Below are 14,748 nucleotides of genomic sequence, written 5' to 3' on the forward strand. Positions count from 1 at the left end.
AAGGCCTACAGAGCACACCAGCAGCTGGGATATGGCTCCTCCATAACTTTGCATTTGTTTGTCTGCATGTCCTACACTCATGAAAACAAGAAAATCAGAGGGTTTGTATATCCAGCTGCAGAAAAGAAAATCAGATCAGCACAGCAGTTACAATATCAAAGAAGGTACCCTGAGACAATGCCTTGCCCTGCAGTCACAGAGGTGTTACTGACCCTCAATTCAAAAGGGAATTTATGTCCAAGTAGAACACATGAATACTTGACTCAGGGAATCACATCAGTTCCATCACAACTAGATATCAATCAACTGTATTTCTGGATACCAACTCTCTGCTCTAACTCCCAGGCCTACAGAACAAACTGATATTATATTTGCAGTGATCTCCTTAACAGACACTAATATTTAGCCAGCACAAAAACAAACACAGTAAAACCTGGTTTTGTTAGACAGACAAACTAACCTGCTCTTCTTAATCATCATGAAAAGAAAGTCCTCTGGAGTTATTTCAGAGTTTTCAGTTTAGTCTTTTATATTCCTGTCTTTCAAGTGATTTGGTAGATTAGACTTTTTTGTTTTAAATACCTGCTCCTTCCTCTTCTCCTCCCCCCTGCTGAACACCCCGTTACCCTGTTCTCATTCTGTTCCTCCGTTTTCCCACACCCAAAGCAGTCCCGGAGATGTCACGGCTGGACTTGTCTGTCTTTGGTGCCACCTACGGGCAAGCGCTGGTTTGCCAGAGAGATACTCCAAAACTTCTATCTATGAAGGCTTTGCAATCTCAGTGTGGGCTTCTCACGAGGATTACTTCTTGAATGTTCGGTAATTCCGACACAATTATCAGATCCCCTCTAAGCCCACGTCATACTCTCAATTATTCCCTAGTAATCTGAAATAAAGGCAAAGCTAGATTCCCAGATATGTCAGATATATCTATTAAAAATGTACCAGTACTAGTATTTATTTGAAGACAATTAGGGCAATTGCAGGAGTAATGCTTCATGGGTAATTCCTATCAGGGTCAGGTTCTTAAAAGTCAAAGTGTACCATGAAGATGCCCATTTGTTGCTATCATTAAGCTATTAAAAAAATTATATTTTTTTAATTCACACATCAAAAATAATTCACTTCAGTAAAATAGGTGCAAGCTGAAAGGATTTACTTTGTATGGCACTAAACCTTCTGTATTGTCTAAAACACCATGTGCATTCCTTTGGGATATAAATATCAATCTGATTAGCTAGTACATCTTGTCAGTCACAGTAACTTATCCCCTGGGGTATCTGAGCCATCACGTGGCTCTGGGACTTCTGTAAAAGGTCAAGAGGACTTAATTAAAATCTATATAAGTCGTTATCTCTGTCATTTGAATAACCATTAAGTCAAGAGGACTCTGCAGATTTTTTACCTTACAAAATTTTCTTGGCTTGGGGGAAACTAAGAGGCAAGGTGAGTTCAATCTTCCCTCTGGAGCTTTAGGAGACACCACAACAATTCACAGAAAGAATGCATGGAAATAACCTGAGATGCCCAAATGCTGGGCAGTTCTATAAATACCTTTGAGTTTCTCCTCAGCCTGGGCACCTGAAGCCTTATCTGGAAATAACAGTGAGTCAGATGTGGGACATGGATCTGAAGTAAAGGATGGAGCAGTTGGCTCCTACAGGGCAGATCCCCTGCTCTGCCCTGGACCTGGGCTGCAAATTGCCCCCCTGAGGAAACCTGTCTGTCCTCCTGGGCACCAGGGGCTGGGAGAGCAAGAGCAGTGGGAACTCTACCAACAGTGCTTTTCATTTTGCAGTAGCTTTGCCATGGCTCTTTCTGGTATCCTGACAGAAGCTGAAATTGCTGCTGGCCTACAGAGCTGTCAAGGTAATATTTATGGTTTAAATTTGGCTTCTCAGTTTATCTATCAGATTCCTCTGTCCTTGCTACCCCAAGGTCCCAATTCCAATAGAAATAGAAAAGGCTGTTTCAGAAAGAGATAAAGGAGGCAAGGCAATGGAAGAGAGGCAAGTTTTAATCTTTGCCAGCCAAGGTACAGGAACCCATCATCACTTGTGCATTGTAGCAATATTAAGTATGAAAAAAACAATACCTGAAGTCCTGAAGCAGAAATCCTATTTTTTCAGAGAATAATAATAAAACTACTGCTGATTTCAATAAAATATTTACCATCAAGTTCTGTGAATTTATGTTTGAGTGAAGTATCTATTTACAAATGTATGTTCTTGCATGATAAAGACCAGAGCCGATATTTATATTCCTAGGTTTGAGATATCGTTGATGGAAAAATCCCATTAATCTGATGTAAAATCAGGAAGATCAAAGATTGTTACTTGGGGTTTGTAATGACCCTCACTGCACTGCAGAATAGTTTGCTGCTTTTTGACCAAAAAGCTGATTTTTTTTTTGGTTCCAGATCTTTAACTACTTTTCTCTACCCCTTCCTGCTTATTTCAGCTGCCGACTCGTTTGATTACAAAACCTTTTTTGTCAAAGTGGGTCTCAACTCCAAGTCCAAAGACGAACTCACCAAAGTCTTTGGCATTCTTGACCAGGACAGGAGTGGATTTATTGAGGAAGAGGAACTGAAGTAAGTAAATTAAAAAAATGAGTTACCAACAAGATTGTGTTTTGTCATCTAAAAACAAGGTCAGAAATACTCTCTTTCCTTCTGTCTCTCTGGATGAGACAATGGTGTGTGTGTGCACATGTGTGAGTGCCTGTGCTGGAGGAGCTGCAAGTCAAATAACAAAGGCAAGGCTGGATCACAACGAGAAAACTCTCTGACAGCACCAAAAAAACTTGTTTCGTGTAGTGATAACTGACAGACTGTGAAGATAAAAATAGCAGTTCTGCTACAGTTGCTTCTTATTATTGCAAGATTCTTTACTAGACTGAATTCAAAGGGCTATTTTTCTCTCATCTTTCTTTCTGTCACATGAATTCTACCTTCCAGATCACATTCATCTGGCTTTGAAGTTAAAAGTAAGGTTAGAGAAATTCTTGTCACTCTCAAGGATCTGCACCTTAGGATAAAGAAAGACGATAACGAGGAAGGGAAGACAACTCCTGCCACTACAGAGCCAGTGTTCATTTTGCCTTTTTAAACCAATGAAACCAAGATGCCATCAAGCATTTTTACATGTTGTGATGCAGCATCCTCTTACTTTCTTACCCTTACTCTCACTGAAGTTAGAGGAAGTTTTGCCACTGAAACAGTCTGCAGAACTGAATGAGGCTTGACATTTTACAGCTCTTACCAATATCAAACCCCAAACTCTCCCAGTACTGAGCGTGTCTCAGTCATTTGTCCTCTCTCCTTTAACAGACTTTTCCTGAAGAATTTCTCTGCCAGTGCCAGAGCTCTGACTGATGCTGAGACCAAGGCGTTCCTGGCAGCAGGGGATAATGATGGAGATGGCAAAATTGGAGTGGAAGGTAAGACTGCCTTTAGTAAAAGGAATAATACCTGCCTTGGAGACTTCCTAATGGCAGCTCCAGGCAGCTGGATGTTATGTATTGCAGTCTGAGGTGCTCAGATTCACTCTGTATTGTAGAGAGTATCTAACACAGGAGCTGGTCTATACAACACTACAGGCAACACTATCTTTGCCTTAGGTACCTAATACTATGACTCCACAATGTGTAGTTCCTTTAAGGAAAGACTATCAGAAAAAGCATCATTAGTTTCCCATTTTAACTTTAAAAATTAAGAAAGTAATTTTTAAACCGTGTGACTACAAAATGTGGTCCCATTTTATTGCTCTTTTATTTATTTTTCAGAGTTTCAAGCTCTGGTCAAATCTTAACAAGCTGTCAAGATAAAGACCGAGATATCTGTGCCATAAACAATCTTTCCTATTGCAAGTCTACTATTTATTTACACATGTTATACCCTGGAAGGTCATGAAAGACTGTTGGCAAGTGATTTCATATTGCTGGAAAACATCTAAAGTAGTGCAAGCACTACTTAAACCAGGTTTTAAGCAGAAGGTCTATACTACCAGGAGACTGAACTGGAATCCACTCTGCTCATCTGGATTTTGGGCATTAAAGGTACAAATAAAAACAGTAAGAGGAGAAATTTAAAGCATCTATGTGGGCCATCGAATTTTTAATATTTGCATAAATAGCTAGCACATGTTGGAAAAAAATAGAATTAATAAAATGTCCAGGTGTAAAACCTGGTTGTGGTAACTGGTATCAGTGGTATTTAATCAAGAGGTGTATTTAATGTTCCATATGTTTTTATGTCACTCTTTACACAACTGATTATGTTCCAGAGACTAATTATATGGCAGGACCCAGCACCAATTAAACCACCAATTTAAGATCAACTGGATCCAGGATGAATCTAGATTACTGAAATAGCAATACACTCAAAATCCTCCAAGGAATCCCTCACCTTCGTGCCCACTCGATGGCACTATTGTTCCACTGATGAGAAGTTAAACTGGAATTCCAACTGCTTGAATTAATTCAAGGCAGAGCAATTCTTGATGGCTTTAACCATCCCAAACTTTATACATCCAACATGAGAGTTGCTCCTACATACTCTTTTAAAATTTGGAACTCTTGACAATTCTGTTCTTGGACACTAATTTTGCAAAAACTGGTAGACAACTGTCACACGCTTTGTTTGTTGGAGCTATTTAAGAAGATGTTTCAGTATTTGCAGATGAAAAATCTTAATTTCAAAATTCTCTGCTGATGTATAACACATTTGTGATGGGACATTACAGAGAAGGAAGGAAATATCAATACAATATTGGGAAAATCATCATATTACACAAAATTAAAGCCATCTCCAAGACTTCAATGAATGCTCAATAAAATGTTCATGACTTATAAATTAGCCAAAAATATATTTCCATTAACTCTAATGAATGAATCAGGTCCTAATATTGTAGAATTTCCTTTAAGAGTGAAAAAAAATTTATCCATCCAACAAATTGACATTCATTCTTTCAGTGTCATCTGGGTGAGCAATTAAAAAAGAAATTTTGCAGATTTAGTAAATGCAGCCTGATTGCAAGGCTAAAAGCTCTCATTATTGTCAGAAAATGCTTTTTATCTCAGCTGATATTATGGTTTATATTTTCACCCTGCAATATGGGTCACCAGGAGATTTTCAAGCATTGTACCAACATTAATGGCTAAATAAGAGAGGCCCAGACAGCTCAGATAACTTCTGAGATAGCAGGCAGCTCCTTTATTTAACCACACTTACTTCCACCCTGATTAGCCTGCCAGGCCTACAAATCTAAGACAATTTCACCACTTACCATTCCATTAAGAACAGTAAAAAATTAATGACAAGGTAAGTCTGATATCAGCTTCACTGATCACTCCAGAAAGTTAAGAAGAGCTTGTGACTAGAGACATTTTTAGACCTTTCCTTCTTCCAGTATTACCACATAGCATGTTGGTGGAGAAAATGTTGTTTTCTATGTGCAAGAATACATTTACTTTCTTTTCCTCTGTGTCTCTCACTCACACAGGCTGTCAGGTACTGTGAAACTTCTGTAACTACTTATTGGGTGCTTTAAGAAAGCTCTTCAAATTGTGCCTGTACAGCCCCAGCTGGAAAGACTCCTGACTGATCATAAACATACATTGCCAAACAGCTCCCTTAAAATGAAGAACATTCCACTGGAATCACAAATTTGGAGGTCTGAGACCCTAAATATGTGGTTGCCTTTTGCCAATGGAATTTTGTCACGTGCTTGGTACATGTGTTTTAAGAGCTTGTCTGAATCTAGACACTTGTTTCCAGTTATTTAGAAGGCCATTTCTGTTAAAGAAATGATTTTTGATGGTTATTTATGATAAGGTTAACTCTAATTATAGAGTAATTGTACTTTATGCCTCACTAAGGGTTATACATCCTCCTACTGCTGAAATTAATGGCAGGAATCCCAATGAGGGCAGGCAGGTAGTGAATACAGAAATAGTTGGAAGCACCTCAGTGTTATTTGCTTTATTCTACCATGACTTCACCCACTGTGGGGCACAGTGAAATGCAGCCACGTGCAAAGGGATTTTAGTAACAGCAGAGTAACACTGCACTTATCTTTTACATGTCACAACAGGCAGCATCCAAATTATTTCACAGCCTTGAACCTCAGGGCATGGTTATTCTCAAAATACACAGAAAACCTGAACAATTTAGATTCTTAAAGACCACTTCACCTGACACTGTCTATAATGTTGACAGCAGAGAGAAACATCTTAGACAATTACATCTAGGATCAGAGACAGAAAATTGTGCTACTGAGTCATAGAAGCACTTCCAAGCGCATTTGAAGACAAACATATATCATATCAAATGCTAGCAGAGATCTTCCAGGACAGCTTTTTAAGTGAAAAAATATGCTGATCAGACCAGTGTCTGTGAATTAGTGACACTGTTACTCCCTTATGTCAGCCTATTCTGCTGTCATGTTCAAACAGAAATGCATTCCATTCACACAGAATCATGAGGACACCATTAGAGCTGGGAAGGCACACGTGACATTTCCCTGACATGAGAGAAGTACCTGCTTTGCTTTAGCTCCAGACCAGAGTGCTTCAGGATCTATCTTGTATCTCGGATTCTACAGTCCAGACCTCTGCTCTGTGCTCAGGGTAATTATCCTGCAGGGAAAAGAAGCTTTGTCACTGAGGCTAATGGGGCCTGGCTTCCATCCTGCATCCCAATAATGCACAGTACCAAAAAACCACGTACTACTCCAGGTGCTCAAACTTTTCGGTTAAATATGGTAAAATACTACTGTCCAAGCAACAATTCAAATCAGATTTTGCAATTATTTCTTTATGATTAAAGCATGTGCCTTAAGAGACAACTGGAAGGGGTAGGATCTGTCTCATTTTGTTTTAAGGTCCTTTTCAATGGTTAGGGCTGTCAGCACACCAGGATTCTCTGCCATCACCACTGAGGCATCAACACTACTGAGCAACCACGCAGGTTACTGGGTACTTATTTCAGTTACTTCCAAACTCATTACAAAGGCAGAATCTGTTATCCAGGATCATGATACAATTGGCCCTGACACAGCCAGGGCTGAAAGATGGAGTTGTGTGGGTTTTAGAACAGCTGCTACAGCATCTCTTTACACTATTGTAGCTGGTCTCAGGTTAACACCTCTCCTCTGATCTCACCTGAGACAACTGCTGATGTTTCTTTTGCAGTTGCTTGAAGTCATGGCTCTGGTTGATTGCCACTGCTAATTAACTGTGTCCTTGATGCCAAACAGAACACAAAGGGGACTAGTCCACAACCTGTCAATGATTCACCAAAACACAACTTTCCTCTGATTCTTAGAGAAGTAAATAGTACTTGCTCTGAAGACAATTGTTTCATATGTTTAGATTTCTGGCAAGAACTTATCAATATGAATGCTGTGTATTTCTCAGAACCACACCTTCAAGTTTAATTGTGGAAGTCAGAAAACAAAAAAAAATTGCTTTAATACTATTTAATAAAGACACCTCAGGTGAAAACAACAGATACATAAGTACATAAATATTCAGATGAATGACTCAATAGAGCTTTCAGATGTCGCTTGTAGAGCAAAAACCCCAAAACAAATAAACAAACTCAAAGAAAAATTAATATTTTTTTCTTGACTTTCATAGGAACAAGTGCTAAACATTCCTGGAATTCGTGCAATGCTCAGATTCTGTGCCAGATTTTGCATTTCTGTTAACTGCCCATCACCTAGCAGCATTAGGGAATTTATTACTAGGGATTTTCTTTATAGCATTACATTTGCATAACATCTTTTAAAAAATCATTTTTATAGATCTCACTTTTTGAATGCATAAAATAATTACAATCATCCAGGTTTAACAAATACTCCAGAAATAAGGCAAGCAAACAATTTATCTGTAAAATAAATTATTTCATTAAAACATCCCTTAATATACTAATCCCTGATTATTGCATTCTAATTGTAGTGGAGGGAACCCTGTACTTCAGATGAAGTGTCATTAATAAATAAATAAAACCCAGTAACCCTAGATTCCCACCTGTATCAATATACAGTGACATCAACTTGATTCTGAAATTCAGCTCTTTTAGGCTTTTGTAAACCATCTTTCAGCCAGGATTAGCATCACTTTTGTTGTCAGTGTTGAATTTCAAACATTCAAAGATCTCTTCGTGAGCAATAACAGCAATTAGCTCACTTTTAGTTGAGACCATATTTTAACATAACACGAATTCTGGCCACTTTACTCCTGTTGAATGCAAGAACAGTTCAGCCCCCTGTGTGCCATGGCAGTGTATGAGGTAACCACGTGCCATTCCCTGAACATATGTGCTTATATTTTAATGCAGTGCCTGAATTAGTTGCAGACATATTTTGAGCTTGAGTATTACGTGCTCACCTTGATCGTGTCATTTTTCTCTACTTCATTTCAATTTCCTCATTCTCTCTGTTACTAATTAGTGTTGGATGGCAAGTCAAACATTCAAACAAAGCAAGTAGTTCAATGAGCACTGTGTAGGAGCCAGCAGAAACAAAGGAAGTCTCCTATAAAGTGCTATCACAGAGGTATAAAAAAGCCCCTTTTCTCTAGAAACATGTTGGCAGTAAAAATGACAAGAGGAATCAGTAAAACAACCATTCTGTTCAAACTCATGTCAACTTGAGATGATCATAAAGGAGAAAACTCACACGGGGTGGAAAAAGGTACCTACAAGGATGAAAGTTATTTCAAGATCATTTGGAGAAAGATCTATCACTGCCACTGCCTGATAGACCATAATATCATGGAAATCTCAGCCAGAAATCAACATGAGTATATAGTACTGAATGAAGAAGATAAATGGAAAGAACACCCAAAGGTCTGAGATCAGATCTTCAGCTTTTACAAATCAGCATTGTTTAATTTGTTTTAGGCAGACAATAGTGATGTCCAACAGCCCAGGGTCCTTAGATTTAACAGGAAAGGGTTCTTCCAGTTTACTACAAGCAGTTTTCCTACTGGGAGTGATAGAAGAGAGCATCATTTCCTTACCAGATGCTGGTATTTGGGACCAAAGGCAAGTGTGATTATTTGTGGTTTAAGCCACCTTTTTTTGCTTACAGAAGATGTAGCAAATAGGGTAAAAGTATCCTTACATTATATCTGCTTTTTGTGCTCCTGATACCTTTTTTTCTCTATCCAAACCCAAGCAGTGCTGTGGAACAATTGCTGTGACTGACACTTCTGTCACTGCCATTAAACCAAGCAGGAGCAAACTCACTGCAGTCCATTCACTTACACCAGGGTTTAAATATATTACTGCTCTACTCCACAGTATAATTTGTAACTGTTGCTACTATAAAAAATATTACTTGTTTGGCAGACCATGCTATTCCCACTAATGAAAAATAAAGCTATGCTCATCTAACAAGAGAACAATACTTTAGATACCATAATAGACTGTTACACAATAAACTCTAAACAAAATACATGTGAGTATTATTGGCTTACATGCTAGAATTTTGTCCACATAAACTTGCTTAAAGCTGGAAATAGACTTTTGTCTGAGAAGAAGAACCTCATATCTGCTGTTTTGAATTTTCTTACCGTTTTTTGTTCCAAAATTAATGCTCTTGAAATATATAATAAACCACCACTTATTTATACCTCCAATTCAAATGTCATATTAAGGCAATAGATTGTGAGAGTGTGTGTTATAAGATGTGTATAAGTTCATCTCTACACTGACAAAGTCTGATTCCTACAACTCACTACAAATATTAGTTATGGTAATAGCCTATTACTGACTTCATGTAATCTAAAATATTCAAAATAAATTATTACATAGGCCACCTGATTATGATAATAATCTTCCAAGGAATACTCACAGCAAGGTCAACTTATTCAGCTTTACCTAGTTCAAAGTTTTGTGTCACTGAAGGCTTTGGTTTCTGTTTCTGTAATTTAGAACATTGTCAGGAAGTATGAAATGAATCTTACTGTAGAAAGATCACCCAAATTAGGGCTTGCTTTCCTCTATCTTGGTGACAAGTCATCTTTGTCAGAATGACACATTGTCACCTCTGATCTTTCATCTCCAACCTCCTCTACACATTCCAAAGGATCAACAGACTTAGGGAAAACAAAGTCATTTCTTTTCATAAGGATTTGACTGCTGGAGTCTCTTCTGAGGAGAGACTTTCAGGTGCAGAGGTTACTTGTTAACATACTTGAAGAATGAAAGGCTGTTTTGATGGCAGAGTTGTACTTAATTAAACAATAGTGAATTTATTAAAATAAAATGTTCTTCTTGTCCATATTATCTTAGGATATAAATAGAAAGAAAAGTTTAATTAGTTAAGGAAGAAATTTGAGCCAGGTCTCAATTCAAACATTTGATCCATGAAAGTGTAACCTAAGCAGTGGTTATTGTCACCTTTTGAATCCTTTATAAGACAGAGTAGCAAGTAGAGCCAACATTACTATTTTGCCTGGTGTCTCCTCAGCTATTTTTCCTTTACTTAGCTGAGAAAACTCTAAAGGTGAGCTGCTGACTTGAGAATAATTAAATGAAATTACTGTGCAGAGCTGCACCAGTAGTAAGTACAATAACCATTGTTCTAAGATTTTTCTTTTAATTGCTGAAATTACATATGGATGGACCTTATATAGATAAGTATCAGTTTTCTTTTTATTCTTCAGAGCTGTTGGGGGAGACAATAGAAGCAAACTTTCTTGCCTTTCCTTTTCCCACTGCATCTACTATTATTTGTGTTGCCAGATGTCATGCATTCCAGTAAGACTAATTATTAAATTAATAGTTACATAGAGTTTAAAAACGTACTGTACTTAAATAGGTTGAAGGTAAATGATAAAAAAATTGATAGTCAACTCACAACATGATTTATGTAACGCATCTCATTAAAGAGCATTATTTCAGCACTGAATTTTTTTAAGGAAGTAGTGTACTAAATCTTGTCCTTTGTTTAGGAATAGCAGAGATGCTGGTTTGATCAATTAGATTAATCCACTCATAGAAGCCTTGTTATCTTTATAGTATTCTTCGAAACACAAGAAAACCAATTTTTTTGTAAGATGCATTTGCATTTCACAACTCTGTTTGGAATATACTCTTTTGCCCAGGTTTAAAATGAGCCTCACAGACATTCTAAGCCCTTCGGATATTGCTGCTGCTCTGCGGGACTGCCAAGGTGAGAAAACAATTCAAACCCTCTGAATCGATTATTTTGGGTAACACGGGGCAAGTTTGGCTCGGGCCTGAAGGAATAGTGAACAAGTGCATACTTTAAACTGATTTCCATAATCTCTTTACTCAGCTGTCACAGAATGTTTGTTCATAACTGGTTTACCTTGGCAGTTTGCAGCTTATCCCCACGTGATTTTGTTTGATGTTTAGGAGGGTATGGGCCAGTAGGGCAAATTCATTCTCTCCTTGACAGGCTTCACCTACTGTTCATGCTTAGTACAACTATAAAGTAGCAAAGCAGTGTCCTCAGACCATTTAGGAACAGTGAACAAAGTGGTCTGGGGTTAATTTTTTTATTAATTTATTTTCAGCTCCAGATTCCTTTAGTCCCAAAAAATTCTTTCAGATCAGTGGGATGTCTAAAAAGAGTAGCAGCCAGCTCAAGGAGATCTTCCGGATTCTCGACAATGATCAAAGTGGCTATATTGAGGAAGATGAGCTCAAGTAAGGATTTTATTAACTATTTAGATGTTATCAAGCTATCAGCACTTTTTACGTTCCAGAACTGTTCTGCAAATGTGAACACAAGTTATGCTAAATGTTGATAAAACCTTCAGCAAATTGTGACATTTGTATTTAAATAGATAATCCCTACAGAGAAAAACAAATTAGTAATACCTGCCTTTGATCCTTAGTATAGAAAAACATAACTCCCTGGGGCTGGATTTGATAGCAGAATCAATTGTATCAGGGTTGTACTTACAAAGCAGAAATATATACAATTAAGATTTAGCTTATCAAACAAAGCAGTGTTTGAAGGACTTGACTATTGTGGTAAATGATTTAGAGATAGCTATCAGTTTGATTATACAACAAGCATAGAAAAATAATATTGTGTGAAAATCTAAACCAAAGTTGTTTTCTTCCAAGGTATTTCCTTCAGAGGTTTGAGTGTGGAGCCAGAGTGTTAACCACCTCAGAAACCAAGACCTTCCTGGCAGCTGCAGATCACGACGGGGACGGGAAAATTGGGGCTGAAGGTATTGACTTGTTTAAAGGCAGAACGAGGCTCCTCGGGGTGTGTTGTAATGATGTGTGATTCTCTTTTGTGTTGATGGTACATCAATGTACCTCCAGTGATTTTACTGAAACCCTTGCAGGAGCAACCTTTTAAAGGTGGAAATGGTCCCTGACCTTACAGGTTCATCTCTGCTACTGCTTTGGCACAAACAAGTCGAAAAAACCCTGAGGAACTTTCCTGTTGCTACTCACTCTCAGATTTCCAGTTGTTCTGAAGGGAACTGCCCCTTATTTCTCCTCCCACTGGCTGATGTAAGGCAGCACTGGTACCACTTGTAACACACAAATGCAATGTCAAGAACAAAGAACCAGCTGTGCACAGAGGAACCAACAGCACACACAGCAGCTCATTTACAGCAGCAATTTCCCAACAGAAATTCCACTAGTCACTGACTGACATTTCCAATATGCAGGAGCCAGCAGCACATAGGTCCATATTTGTTTTGCATAATAAGGAGAACAGAATGATCAAGTGTCACTACTCCAACACAAGATCCCCCAGCAGGATCTGTTGGATGCTATTTATCTTCAGTGGCAGGGTAAGGACCCGACAGGAAGGAGCAGCTGTTCTAGGAAGCAGCAGGTTGCACTCACCACTGCAAATGCTGGTGGGATTTAATGGCTGCTCAGTGCAGAAACCTCCTGATCTCCTCATTCCCTATTTCTGAGCCCTATTTTGAACACGAAGCACACTCACACAAAAGGCTGGCAGCCAATGGCACTGCCCTGGGAGAGCAGCAAGTGCCCGGGCCAGCATGAAAGAGGCTTAGGGAATAGCACGCAGGGAATGTGCTGGCAGGCAGATTCCCCAGCTCACTGCACCAGCAGGACAGAGCTCTTCTGTTTCTTTCTTTGGAAGGAATTAAATCCAGTTCCTTAGGAACTATGCCAGAATAAACACACATGATTTATGAAGCAATCCATATACTAATATAGTCATTCAGGACAGGACTGATCAGACACTAATTCACTGAAGCCAAACATTTAAAAGACCTTTCAATAACAGTATCTTATTGCACAACACAATACTCCAGGATCATACCACATGGAACTGCACAATTTTTTGGCTTTAGACAGTGCTCTAAATCAACACTTCTCAACTATGGAAGCATTACAAACACACGGACTCACTTTTCATTGTTTTTTTGGTTCAGCTCTTAACTACTTCTTACTCAAATTCTACATAAGCCATTCCAATATTTTTGCCTAGGATTAGTATTGTGCAGAGAGAAGGCTAAAACTACCCTGAATATTTTATTACTCCCTGTAAGTGCCAGCAAAACACTGCCTTTCCATCTGCTGTTTGTAAGTGGGTGTTTAGGCAATGCCTCTCTTCTCTGGTCATCTATCAGGGAACTGTTTTCTGTTCATTCCTATTCTAAATCTCTTGATATGTTACTAATCTTTCACTCTTAATCCTTTCATGTTAGTATTTCTACTGTAAATAATCTCTTATCTTTCACAGAATTCCAGGAAATGGTGCAGGCTTAGAGATTCAAAAGGACCAAACAAGACAGAAGTGAGATGAATCTGCATGAGACACTCCAAACCCTTGAAAATCAGGAGTCCCTTGTTTATCTTGACAGTGTCTGTTATTTGTTCATTGCCTTAGTAACAAAATGAAACACTCATTACTGATTTTTTTCATTGTGTGGACCACTCACCATGTTCTAAACTCTATTTAGCAGACACTTCCCTTAAAAATACCCAATAAAAATTAATCATATACTGTAGCTTGTGTCTGTTTTTCTGTCTCCTAAACTGAAACGTGAATTCTTAAACTAAAAGTGTTCATCCCTCCAAGATCTTAGTCTTATCAGATCTTCATATATGGGATATCTTTTGAAATTAGTGAGAGTTCCTCCTAGATTAAGCCTAAACTCTCAGAACACTCAGATGTCAATCAAAGACTAGGAGCTGAGATACAGTTGTGAGGTAGGTGAGGATAAAATCTCTCACTGACTCCCAAGTGAAGAGCAGTCACACATTTTTGCTTAAAAAGTGGCTTCTGAATGAGATTGTTGCAGTTTCAAACCACTCTTTTGCATTAGTCGATTAATAGATGAGGAAAGTAAAACCCACATGCTTTCCTGCAGAAAGAATGAAAAGGAAAGCCACGTGGACTTGAGGTTTCAGACAACTGTGAGGTTCTAAGAAGCAGAGGGGAAGCAAAAGATATCTTCTTCGTGGTATTTTCTAGTTTTATCAATAGAGAGGACTAAAAGCGTGGAGGAAGAAATTGTAACAAATGCATGTTGAGAAAGCTCCAGCGTCCTCTGCCTGGTGTTTCTGGGCTGTGACTGACATACTAAAAATGTCCTTCACAAATGCAACCATCTCTGGGGATGCTGATGCTTTGATATGCTGGGCCCTTTGCTCTCTCCCAGCCTGTGTTTTGCAAACCCAATAAAAGAGTAATTAAAAATTTTCTGTTGGCTTTCAAACATGTTCATCATCAAAGCAAAAGCAGTCTAATACATTAAAAA

At 38.4% G+C, this 14,748-nt stretch overlaps 2 protein-coding genes across 3 annotated transcripts; both read left to right on the top strand.

Annotated features, from left to right (window-relative positions):
* The first annotated feature begins 1,373 nt into the window (after positions 1–1,373).
* LOC113967644 (parvalbumin beta-like) lies at positions 1,374–4,606 on the top strand. Of its 2 annotated transcripts, none has more exons than XM_027683402.1 (5): positions 1,374–1,446; positions 1,802–1,869; positions 2,461–2,593; positions 3,332–3,441; positions 3,787–4,606. In XM_027683402.1, the coding sequence occupies exons 2-5, from the start codon at positions 1,809–1,811 to the stop codon at positions 3,810–3,812; spliced, it is 330 nt and encodes a 109-aa protein (XP_027539203.1). In that variant the 5' UTR covers positions 1,374–1,446; positions 1,802–1,808; the 3' UTR covers positions 3,813–4,606. The 2 variants fall into 2 exon arrangements, with proteins under 2 accessions (XP_027539203.1, XP_027539202.1); XM_027683401.1 differs by having other exon boundaries at positions 1,379–1,446; positions 1,799–1,869; positions 3,787–4,543.
* Positions 4,607–10,898: 6,292 nt separating this feature from the next.
* LOC113967645 (parvalbumin, thymic CPV3) lies at positions 10,899–13,872 on the top strand. Its single transcript, XM_027683403.1, has 5 exons — positions 10,899–10,935; positions 11,119–11,186; positions 11,554–11,686; positions 12,113–12,222; positions 13,728–13,872. The coding sequence occupies exons 2-5, from the start codon at positions 11,126–11,128 to the stop codon at positions 13,751–13,753; spliced, it is 330 nt and encodes a 109-aa protein (XP_027539204.1). The 5' UTR covers positions 10,899–10,935; positions 11,119–11,125; the 3' UTR covers positions 13,754–13,872.
* The last annotated feature ends 876 nt before the right edge of the window (positions 13,873–14,748 follow it).

Source organism: Neopelma chrysocephalum, unplaced genomic scaffold (genome assembly GCF_003984885.1).
Source record: "Neopelma chrysocephalum unplaced genomic scaffold, ASM398488v2 Primary Assembly neopelma1_65, whole genome shotgun sequence".
NCBI classification, from domain to species: domain Eukaryota; kingdom Metazoa; phylum Chordata; class Aves; order Passeriformes; family Pipridae; genus Neopelma; species Neopelma chrysocephalum.